Source organism: Halyomorpha halys, unplaced genomic scaffold (assembly GCF_000696795.3).
Source record: "Halyomorpha halys isolate HHAL.00 unplaced genomic scaffold, Hhal_1.1 Scaffold114.1, whole genome shotgun sequence".
NCBI classification, from domain to species: domain Eukaryota; kingdom Metazoa; phylum Arthropoda; class Insecta; order Hemiptera; family Pentatomidae; genus Halyomorpha; species Halyomorpha halys.
This window is the reverse complement of record NW_027110293.1, coordinates 351,405-363,655: the sequence shown is the minus strand read 5'-3', so window position 1 is coordinate 363,655 and position 12,251 is coordinate 351,405. Positions and strand designations below refer to the sequence as shown.

At 29.0% G+C, this 12,251-nt stretch overlaps 2 protein-coding genes across 4 annotated transcripts in view; one reads left to right on the top strand and one right to left on the bottom strand.

Annotated features, from left to right (window-relative positions):
* LOC106677932 (thymidine kinase, cytosolic) overlaps positions 1-1,449 on the top strand; it is an 11,641-nt gene extending 10,192 nt beyond the window's left edge. For both annotated transcript variants that reach the window (XM_014416154.2, XM_014416153.3), the window contains exon 4: positions 1,194-1,449. In XM_014416154.2, coding sequence (XP_014271640.1) covers positions 1,194-1,337 — 144 coding nt within the window. In that variant the 3' untranslated portion in view covers positions 1,338-1,449. The remainder of the gene's footprint in view (positions 1-1,193) is intronic.
* A 2,402-nt stretch (positions 1,450-3,851) lies between these two features.
* LOC106677925 (mediator of RNA polymerase II transcription subunit 30) overlaps positions 3,852-12,251 on the bottom strand; it is a 19,291-nt gene continuing 10,891 nt past the window's right edge. For both annotated transcript variants that reach the window (XM_067048447.1, XM_014416146.3), the window contains exons 3-8: positions 11,945-12,117; positions 9,100-9,237; positions 8,405-8,569; positions 6,316-6,417; positions 6,088-6,228; positions 3,852-4,035 (exon numbers count right to left, since the gene is read on the bottom strand). In XM_067048447.1, coding sequence (XP_066904548.1) covers positions 6,130-6,228; positions 6,316-6,417; positions 8,405-8,569; positions 9,100-9,237; positions 11,945-12,117 — 677 coding nt within the window. In that variant the 3' untranslated portion in view covers positions 3,852-4,035; positions 6,088-6,129. The remainder of the gene's footprint in view (positions 4,036-6,087; positions 6,229-6,315; positions 6,418-8,404; positions 8,570-9,099; positions 9,238-11,944; positions 12,118-12,251) is intronic.

Here is a 12,251-nt window from a genome sequence, read left to right as displayed (position 1 = left end):
TCTCGGCAACTAGAACTGTTACTCTACCTCAGACTCTCTCTTACCTAGACCTCCTCTACCTGCATCAGTGCCCAGGGCTCATTTTCTGGCACAGCCGTTCCTAACTTATTATTGAATACGCCTTGTCAAGGGTCTTCTGTGGTTATGAGGCTGGAGAGCCGCCTAAGACTAGACAACCCCGACAGAATGATTATTGTTCAGGAACTCTTATAAAGGCGTTTTCATTCTCATTATTGATGCACCTTTGATTTTCTTCATCAATTCAGAGGTGATATCCAGCAACCTCATTTTTATAATACTCAAAGGAATCCATGCTTTTCTAATCTGGTCCAAAATGTTTCTTTAAAAGATTGTCGACATCTGACAATTTTACTGGAGCAAGAGATACTCCTGGACCCCGTTTCATAATGAAAGCTTATAATATTAGTTCAAAATACAAATATAGAAACGAAATGTTAATGACACTAATGCTTATTTTTTTTCATAATAGGGAGGACTATTAGTGCTATTATGGGAGATGAAAAGTACCGAAGTACAGGTTACCATTGTACAAGTCAATGTAATTTTATTAAGTTAAATCGACAAGACTAATAGTGTACTTCATTAAGAAACAGGGCCCTGCTGGTATCAAATCCGGTGGCGTGTGTAATTATCCTATTTTTCTTTGTTAATGGTTGAAACTCACTTACATCGTCAAGATAGTTAGTTCATCTCACCCTGAACTTCAATATCATCTCCAAATATGGATTCTACTTTTCTATTGTAAATATGAAAAGGAAATCTAAAACAATAAAGCCTGTGCCACACTGGTGAAACCTTCCGTGATTAAAATGTAGCTGGATTTTAACAAACGCACCACTTTGAACACAATATTCAGAGGGAAGGAATTAGTTCTCCTCCCTACCACTTGGCAGTATGATGTAGTGTATCGAGAAAAATATATAAAAAAGATATTTGAGAAAAATGTGGATGGAGCTGGTTTGGAAACTACATGCCTCATATAAAAAAAAACAGTTTTCTCTTCAAAGGCTGTAGCCATTTTTTTTATGCCATAACAACCATATGTCCATCCTTGCTTCTAAAAGCCTTAAGTTTCAGATTTTAGATCATAGTTGTAGTTACTCCAAGCTACACATATATATTTTTTTTTTTTTTTTTTTATTTTATTTTGATTATTAATTAATTTTTTTTAGGAGGTTTTTGGAAGTCAACCTAAACTTATGTCAGTGTGCGGTGACTGTTATCTTAAAACAAATCATAGCTGGCGAAGCCCGTTTCAGAAATATCTTTCTAAAGATTCGAACAGTCCTTTAGTTAGTGGCAGTTGTAACTCCTAGTTTTTATAGTACGTACAACTATTGGAGAATTCAGTACCTGCAATAAATACTACTAAAGCAGAATTAAGTACCTGCAATACATGCATCTATAAAGGATTTCTGTACCTGCTCATTTTTTATTTCATATTTATTTTAAGATTTTAGCTCTGCTTTTTATTATGTTATTAATTTTTCTCAAAAAGCATTTTTATATTTTAAGTATGTATTACATTAGAAATTTTTTATTGCATTTGTATTCAGTGTACTAATAAATTACAGAATATTACCGATGTTTAAAAAATTTGTTACAATTTTTTTTTCTAACTTTATGAATTTTACATTTTTGCTTTTACTTTTATTGTTTTTATTAAATTATTAACAACAATTATTCTTATAAACAATTTTTAAACATATTTTACCTTTGAAATTTTGTTCTAACTGAAAATTGTTGATTGCATTTTTGTTCAAAACCAAATTCTTGTGCACTTATATATTATGAAATAATACTGATGTTTATAAACTCTGTTATTATTTTAATTTATTAAACTCAATTTTATTCCTTTTCTTTTGTTTGTTATTATTTAGTTTTTTTTTTTATTAATTTTCTCAGAGAGCATTTTTATATTTTAAGTATGTTTTACATAAGAAATTTTTTATTGCATTTGTATTCAGTGTACTAATAAATTACAGAATATTACTGATGTTTAAAAAAATTTGTTACTGTTTTTTTTTTTTAAATTCTTTGAAATTTGCATTTTTGATTTTACTTTTATCGTTTTATTAAGTTATTAATTTTTCTCAAAAACATTTTTTTTTTTTAAGCATATCTCGTAACAAAAAATTGTTGATCACATTTTTGTTCAAAACCAAATTTCAGTGCACTAATATATTATGAAATAATACTGATGTTTTAAAAAATCTGTAATAATTTTAATTTTTGCCTTTTCTTTTGAGGTTTTATTAATTATTTAGTTTTATTTATTAATATTACCAGAGGGCATTTTTTTAATTTTCAACATATTTATCCATAGAATTTTTGTTTATTGAACTGCATTTTGTTGATCGCATTGGTTTTCAATCCCTATAAACGAGTATATTATGTAATATTACCAATGTTTAAAAAAAATCTGTTATTATTTTAATGTATTATAAATTTGATGTTATTTAAACTTTTGCCTCTACTTTTACTAAGTTATTAATTTTTCACATGAATTTTTTTTAATACTGAGCATATTCTTGCATTAATATATTATGGAATATTACTGATCTTTAAAAAAATCTGTAAAAGTTTTAATTTATTATAAATTTTATGAAACTTAAATTTGGAATTTTTTTTTGAACTAATAATCTCTTTATTATGTGTAATATGTATATAAACACACAATAAAACTAAAGCTATCCTCACTGATCCAAACCCCTCTTACATTAGCTTCCTTAATACTACTTTCTTTTCCTCGAAAACAATCCTATTCCATTCAATAACTGTTAAAAATCTTGGAGTTATCTTCAATCGTCATCTGTTCCTGGTTGAAAACAAATTAGTAAAATATACATATTATATATCATTTAAAAGCCAAAAATACTTTTTCGAAAACTGTTGATATTGAATTGTCAACTGAAAAGCTCATTTGGAAAATTAGTACCAGAAAGTGTTGCGTCAAACTAATAGTTACAGTTGCCATGGATACGACCCTTATTCATGAATGAACCATTGATAAATAAATATCGTATCCATGACAATTAGCTATTAGTTTCAACTATAGCTAATTTTTTGTCATCTCTGTCAAATACATTTGAGAAATTAATTGAAAAGTACATGAAAATGAACTGAGGCAAGAACAGAATGACTTACATTATTTTTTTATCACATTTCGTATAGAGTATTTCTAATACAACAAAACTACAATTGTCCATAATTCGAAGTTATTTCTGAATCGAATATCGGAAATCTTGGTACTTATGCTTTATCCCTTCAACCATTGTTATAATACCGAACTTATTTTTACATTATCATTAATTTAAAAAAATTGTATCGTATCCAATATTTTAATTTGTTCCCTGTATCTATATCAAATGTCAGTTTTTGATAAAAATAAAACTGAAATATTGGAGTTTATATTAATAATTTATTTTTTTTTTTTGGAAATTACTTGTCACTGAAGATTTATTTTATAGCAACAAAAACTTTATGATTGAGTATTGTGTTTACCTGAACATTTTACAATTATATCATTAGAAAATTTATAATAAATAAATATTATGTTGAAAATAAGGAGTTTGAGAGGGAAAGATGCAGGTTGATTTAAAAAAAAAAAAAGGAATAGACTGGGTGATGAAAATGTCCCGAGGACGGGACTCCTTACTAGTATTATTATAAAAGTGTGTCAATATCAGATTTTCCAGAAGCAGAGTATACTAAATGTTTAAGTTGGTTTCAGTGAATAGTCTCGTTTTTTGGTAGATTGGTGTTTAGTTTCTTTTGTATTCTCTTGCTTAGGATAAGATGGTTAGTAAATATTAAAAAACAAAAACAAATTCTAAACAGATAATATTTATTTACAGATGCACATTATTTGATATAATATTGATGTATTATATAATTGCTATGTTTACATATTAGATAAAATAATATTTACAAATTTCATTTCAATCAGTCGGAGGTAGGTTAGATCTATGTACTTAGAGACTGAAATGCCTTGGTAGGTCTCCTTAATTGAATCTGAAATGCATAACCAAATAATAGTTAAACCTTGGCATAAAATATATAACATTCTGATCCTAGTTAGTTCAAATAAAATTAATAATGAAGAAGTGTACCATTTTATCAGACAAATATATTCTTTGGTTACGATTCTTTTGATCTTTATTGGTGTTTTTAAAGACGTTTTATTAACACTTGTTGAGTAAAATTTTTAGGAATAGTATGAAAGATGGAAGAATAAATGTAATAGGATAATGACATAAAAATATGAGCATGCGTAAGTGTGGATGGGATGGGCTATTTGGATTGACTGGTATTTGAGGTATTCATCATTTGTTAAATATACATTTAAAAATGTTATAAGTATAGGATTGTGAGCATCCCAATATTAAGTTCATGTTGTATGTTAAATGCAGAGGCATTCCCAGCGGATTCCAAAACCTCCCAGAATTTCATTATTTATATCAATTACTTTGTATGTATGGAATTCTATTACCTCCTTTATTTGTAGTTCTAATACCCTTCCAATCTTCGAATCCCGTATCTTTGACTGCCTTTTGTCCACCCAATTCCAGAAGAATAACAATTGAAAATTTCAAAAAAGCTTTATCTATTTTCTATATTTTATGTCTTAGATTTTCGTTTATAATTTTAAATATGTACACTAGCAGAAATTATCTCTTTTTATAAATTATTTTTTAGTTTCCTTGTATTTGATTTTTTATCATTTTTTTTCTTTCTTTTTATTTACTATCAGAAGTCATCTTATGTTTCATGATATGACAAGTGGTTTTATTTTATTTGTTATATCATTATTTATTATTATTTTTGTTATATCATTATTCTATTAATTATTGTTGTTTATTTGTATCTTTTTAAATTCATTGTATTAACTTATTTCATGACATTTTGTAATTTTGGCTCTAAAGCCTAACTTTGACATCTGTATATTAGTCTAAAGGGATCAATCCCAGAATAAATAAAGATTATTATTATTAACAGAATCACGACCATGTTAAATGTTTATCATTGTTTATCATTGTTTAACATGCTAAAAGAAGGAAATATTTCTTCATTTAACATTAAAGATCATGAATACCCCTACTCGTTGGGCTGATCAATGGAGAGTTGGTTTTTGGGGACAAATCAAAATGTCTGGGAAAGCGCATGCACTGCATCCACAAGTTTGTTCCTTTTTCGGTAATATAAATATGCTAATTTATTTCATTGATTTACACTTTTTTAATTAAACTCATCTAGGTCTTATCTTTAATAAAATAGTCTAAAATACCTTAAATGTCAAATTTCAATTTTTTTTAAAATTTTGTTAATTGAAATAATTAACCATGTCTTATTGTTAGTAGTCATAAAAAATGGATAAATAAACTGAATTTACAAACAAATGTTTTCATGTTTGCTATGACAATAGTAAGTTTTTCTTTTACTAACCTATATCCACGAAAATATACTAACTGGAAGTACTGGTATCACATAACTTTCTGGAGCTCTACTTAAGTAGAAATTAAAGTCTACTCAAAGCAGGGAGAGTACCGAGTAAAAGTTGTGTGATGCAAACACTGTATCAAATTTTTTTATTTATAATGATTTATTTACAGAAAAACTGTTTTAGATGTGTTTATTAGAAATGACTGTCTATAGCTGAGGGAGTTGAGGCATAGGTCTTTGCAACCTCCGAACTACAGCGGGGGTGCCGGCTTGAATCCAGCCTTTATTTATTTCTGTGGCGGTCCCACAAAATGAAAATTTGACCCCCCACCATAACATGGTTAAAATAGGGTGGTACCCTGTAGATAATCTCCTTGTATGTCAGAAATGAAAAAAGGAAGGGGATAAAAAAAAAAAATGTATTTAGAATACAATCTTTGATCCCTCAAGTTTAAGCACTTCTTTTTTATATTGGTTGTCAGGCCAATATACCTCTTATTGACAAGTAGCTAACTCACCATCAATAGATGAGTTAATTAGATCAATATCCTGGATTTAATCAATAAATATAAAAATGTGCCAAGAGAACATTTTAGAAATAATTTGTGATTAAGAAATACATACCAGCCTTGTTATTTAATCTTTGATCTTGTAATAAAAAATAAACTATGATCTTCTCATAGTAAGCATTGTATTAATTTCCCATATTATTCTTCTTAGGCATTCGATAATTTCTTTTAGTTGCTTATTTTTCAATACGACTTGCTGAAACAATAATAATATAGAGCGTAAAATATAGCAAGGTTAAAGAAAATAAACTTTTTTTAAAAATAAAAGTAAAGATAAAAGTACCTCCATAACTTCTTTGCTTTCATCACAAGCTAACCTATAAGGCTCAGAAGTTTTTCTTTCATCCGATTTCATATCCTTCTCTTCTTTTATTGGAATCAAACTCTGGGGAAAAATTAATACTGAATTAAGATTTACAAACAAATTAATTATTTTTAAATTCTACCTATTGGTAGTACTCAAATTACATTTCTAGAGTAGAAGGTCTATAGGCCATCATCTTTTCAGAAGCCTAGGAGGATTATCAGGTATTGAAGAGGAAGCAAGGTTAGAAAAAAGTGGATTTGAGAGGTTAGGGAGTTTATCATGGAAGGATTGATATATATATAGTTCTGTCCAAATTTGTGACATATTAAACATTGAGGTCCTTATGAATGATTTTATTAGTAAGTGCCATCCATAGCTCAGGTGGGTGATGCACAAGTCTTAGCAACCTCAGATTGCGAGCTGCACTTAAGAGAGGGGGGGGGGCTTTTTTCATATTATAGGATTACGAAATGAAAAACCTCCCTTATGTCTTGAAATGACCAGGAAGGGGACCATAAAAAAAAAAAACAATTTAATTTTAATAAAGTAAGGAAAATTAAGAACAGGACACGAGAGGAAATCAATGGTTTTAGTGGAGCTCTAAAGCTCAACTCCTTAAGCCTAAGTAGGCCTTATTATATTATATATAAAAATGAGTGACCGTAACTGAATATGAAGGAGATGTTCAGGGGTGCGGTCAAAAAGAAACAAAAAATATTCAACTATTTATTACTATTAGTACTCAACTATTTATTACTATTAGTATTCAACTATTTATTACTATTAGTACTCAACTATTATTGCCATTCATTTGTTATCTTTGACAGGTCGGTGCTTCATATTTGTTCTTTATTTATTATTATTATTTTTTTTTTTTATTTCTTAGCCTATATTTATTCTCGCCTTATTTCTTTAGTTTTCCGTTTCATTGTGTACAAATTTTTTTTTATTTCTCTTATATTTACATTTCTATTTTGATATGTTATTACGACTCTTGTTTATTATTAATACTCAATGTTGTTTCTTTCTTATATATACTTATTGTTGTACGTTTTCCTTTTATTCATATTTATATAATTTTTCACTTATAATTTACATGATTTTAAAATCCATCTTAGTTTATTTTATTGTATTTTATTATATTCAATTTTAAACATATTTTTAGTTTAAATATAAAATAATTAGTTGCACTACTACAACTAAATTCCAAGGAGTTTATTTTCTAAAACTTTATTATATTTATTTTCAGGAATCAATTTTCACTTCTTTATTCTTTTTTACACTTGAACAACGTTTCGGGCTCCTATGCCCATTATCCATTTCTACAAATAAAAATATTTCCAACCAACAGTTTATAATTATCATATAGTTAAAAATCAACAAATGCATGTAAATGTGTAAATTTTTTTTTATTAAGGTGCAATATAACTTTGTTTTATTTTAACTATATGATAATTGAAAATTATTGATTGGAAATATTTTTATTTGTAGAGCTGGATAATGGACAGAGGGGCCGGAAACGTTCAAATGTAAAAAGGAATAAACCAGTGAAAAAAAAGAGTGAATATTGATTCCTGAAAATAAATATATTTTTAGTTGTTTTTTATCTTGTTAAGCCTAGTAAAGTGGAGTGAAATGTCACCAAATGAATATTTGAATACTATTTTTTGACAGAATCCTCGACCATCTCCTTCATATAAAGGCCTTATTATGCTCATATAAATTAGTCTTTTTTAATTAGTTGGAAGTTTAGACCATTTATCTAATAAGTGTTGTAATCGTTAGAAATGACAAACAGTTTCCTGTCTTTTCAATCTTGTATGAGGATTCCATGTTAGTCGTTTGTCGAGATGTAGTCCTAGGTAGTGGATCTGTTCGCCAAGGATAAGTGGAGTATCAAAGGATACTATAGGACAGCAAGTAAGTTACATTTATTCTCTTTTTCTAAATAGATAATTGTGGAAAAAAGTGTGATAACATAAGACTGAAAAACTTACTTCTAACTAGTATCATGCAGTTTAATATAATGAATTTGAACTTAATATACTAAATTGTGTAACGATACCTCTATGTGCATATACTCCATTCCTTGAAGCTGACAACTTTCATTGCATTTCTCATAAATCAACCTTAATCGTTTGAAGAGCAACCTGATAGTTCTTAACTGCTCTTGCATTTTGGCTTTCTTTTCGTTACTGGCAGTCGCTCCTTGGGGTGTTCCATTAGGTGGCTTTAATAAAACAAAAATTGATTGATTGTAAATATTTTAATTTTTTTTAAATATATAAAAACAAATAGTTTTTTCTTTATTTATTCAAATGGCATTATAAATTATTGACAGAGTTATACCTTCACGCATATCAATTATAATCCTCATTAAGGCAACTCATTACTTAAAATATATTAATTAGTCCTTTACAAGAGCTACTTCTACTTAAAAAAAAAAAAATTTCTAAATAAGATTCTCCACACACCAATCCTTAAAATATCGAACCTAACCCCATTAAAAAAATAAATGATATAAATAAATAGAACTGACAAATTTTTATCCCAATTAAGAGTACACACTTTATAGAGGCTGGATATGCCCCAAGTTGACCCTACAAGAATCAATCGACAGCTGATTTAGCAGAATAAATAACAATCTGCCGCAGTCGGACTCGAAACCGAGCCCAGGATTAAGAGCATTCACTGAGCTACTCTCTCTTACCAGAAAAAAATATAAAATACCACAGTAAAATTAAATATTCCATAACTCACCTGCATTACTTTCAACGTTTGAAAAACCTCTTGTGTCCTCGATACTATATCTTGGACTGTCTCTTGGCCGTAGCGACACAGAGAAGCTGTATTGAATTCCTTATTTTGAGCTCCTTGTTGAGGAACAGCACCTCCAGCCTAAAATATAAATAATATTATTTATAATGCAAATATTCTACTTTTATATGATTTTGTCGATCATGTCCATAAAAATGAATAAATAGCTTTCTTATAAGCGGTAATATAAGCTCAAAAAGACATTTGACAAGGTCTGGCACATGAGCCTCATCTACAAATTCATAAACTAGAAAATGTGAGATTGACCGTGACAGGGGATTAGCCCTGAATGCTGACACAGGTAGAGAAGGAATAAGTATAGTAGGATAGAAGGAAGGATATAGTTCTAGTTCCAGGGATGAGAACTGTAGTAAGGATAATCCTGGCTGCAGAGATGAACCTGATGGACCAGAAGGTAGGAAAACAGTCCTAGTTGCAGGGATGAGATGAGCCTGATTGACTAGAACTGTAGGAAGAATACTCTAAGTTACATGGATGAACATGCTGACTAAAATTGTTAGTAAGGAGTAGAAAGTGAAGAGAGAGTGGGAGGTGAAGATCTAAGACTTAACACTTTGTATGTCTATTACACGGATCTGTGCTCACGCACATTAACATACAAATACGTCAGTCTATTGTGGGCACTGCTGGCGAGAGTTGTTTTTGCACTTGTTTCCCGAATAGAATATTCTTCATTTTAAACATATTTAGTGGCGGTTTTTGAAAAACGTTATGAATTTTGTGCTTTTTTGCTATTCAATTAAGGTATATATTTACAACCATAAATATTGAAGCTGGTCCATCAAAATGAAAGTTTGGATGCAAAAATTAAACAAATACCAATAAAAAGTTTTGTATTAATTGTTTTTGTTTTTGTAATATGTTACACTTTCTTCCGTAATTATATAGTTGTAATAAATTTAATTTAAACTATTTACATGTTTATATTCTATTTAAACCTATTCAATATAAAATATAAATGGAATAGTGATATTTATGGTAAATACAGATCTGTGTAGTAGGCATTTACAATGGATATTTTGCTGAAAGTGTCAGATACACGGATCCGTGTGATAGGCATAAATAGGCAAATATACCACAAAAAAAAAAAATTAATTTAATTGGTATATAGATTTATTACTGCTTAAAACAAGAAAAGAAAATCTCACATTTTTTAAAGAAATCGCATTTATTTTAAGGCAGTGAATGGGTTAAGTAAGTATAAAAAAAATAACTGATGTAATAAAGCAGAAACTGTTAACACTCCGAACTACCATAAGAGGCTTATACTACCAGCACAAGGCCTAAATATCTTTAACGGAGTCTGGTTAGGTCAAAAGCCAACTCGGCCCCAGGCAGAGCATATATTTAAAGAGTTAGTGAATTTGACTACAACCGAGAAGTGATCATATCTAATATTCTCATGGTGGTTTAGTGTTTTATTTAGGTATGCTTTCTTTATTGTTTAATCAACATTGCTAAGTAGTACATATACAAATTATTAATATGTGAAAATAACAAGATGTTTTTAAAGAAGAATACTATTTATAAACATAATAGATTCCGAGGAGCTCATGCTGGCCCTATCTAGTGGGTTCCAGGCTACTCTGTGAACATCAGCCTGAATCCCCTTGTTACAGATCCTTCTTCAACTCAATAAACAATACAAAGCCTTTCACTCACAACATATCAGTTAGTCTTTCGCAAGGCTCCTGCCTTTTCCCTACCATATTATTCACATAAATCTCAGACCTTTCCTCTTATGAATCTATGCTGATGACACAGCCATTCATACATCATCATATAGAGTAGGTACAATAGTAAACAGGTTATAGGCACTTCTTAAAAAACTCCAAGTTTCTTTTAAAAATAAATGATTAAAGTAAATTAACAAAAAACAAAAACTATCATTTCCACTAAAAGGAGACTGTCCATAAATCAAAACAAAGTTATTAATAGCACTACAATCCCATGGGCTCAATCTTTCAATTACTTATGCTAAAAACTGGACAATTTTTTTAAAATTTTACAAACATACAAAACCAAGAAAATAGAGCTGAAATCATCAGTATCAAAGTGACACCAGACTTCAATAGAAATTATAAATTATCACTGAAAAACAACAGAGCAATATGCCCAATAATTATATATTTTGTTCCTCTAGGACTATACAAGTGATTCAAACTACAGGAAATTAAATTTCATTCAAAATATGGGTGTGAGGATAGTAAACTACTATCCTTAGTACTCCGAAATTTCAAGTAAGTTGTCTGATTTACAGCTCCTGAAGATTAAATAATATACATACTGACACAAAACTTTTTCATTTTAACTCCCATTTCTGACCTTCTGATTCTGTTCATACAAAAACCAGGAGAATATGACAAATTGTCACTAAAAAGAAACATCCACAGCCGTACCAAACATACACTAAGAGACAATAGATGAACATTGTTCAATTATACAAAACTTGTATATTTGTTCATAATTTAGGTTTATTTATTTTATTGGCTTTTTAAATAACTTTTTACTGTGTAGATTTTTTTTTTTTTTTTTTAATTTTCCTGCTGTATAAATCTACAAATATGTAAACAATTTAAATTCAAATTACCTCAGTATATCATGTAAGAAGTATCTGAACCTCAACAAGTACAATACATTTATCAATTTAGCCTTATATAAATCTGTATATAATAATAAATAAAAAACAACTATAAAAAAAAGTGTTTGGTTCATTTATAATTATACATGTTTATTTAGGATTAGAAAATGGGGAGAAAGTATTTACCTGTTGTTGTTGCTGTTGCTGCTGCTGCTGTTGTTGCATTTGCTGCAGTTGTTGTTGCTGCTGAATTTGCAACTGCTGTTGCTGGATTTGCATTTGTTGAGTTTGTGCAGCAGCGGCTTGAGGCATACCAACGACACCGACTCCTACACCATACCCTTGTTGTGCCACCATTGCTGAAATATAACAATTTATTAAAAGTATATAACATTTTTTCATTAATAATAATAAAATATTTGTCCACCATAACTGAACAAATATATGACAGGTCGTAAATAAATTATTTAAATGTAAAAGAACAGATTCAAAT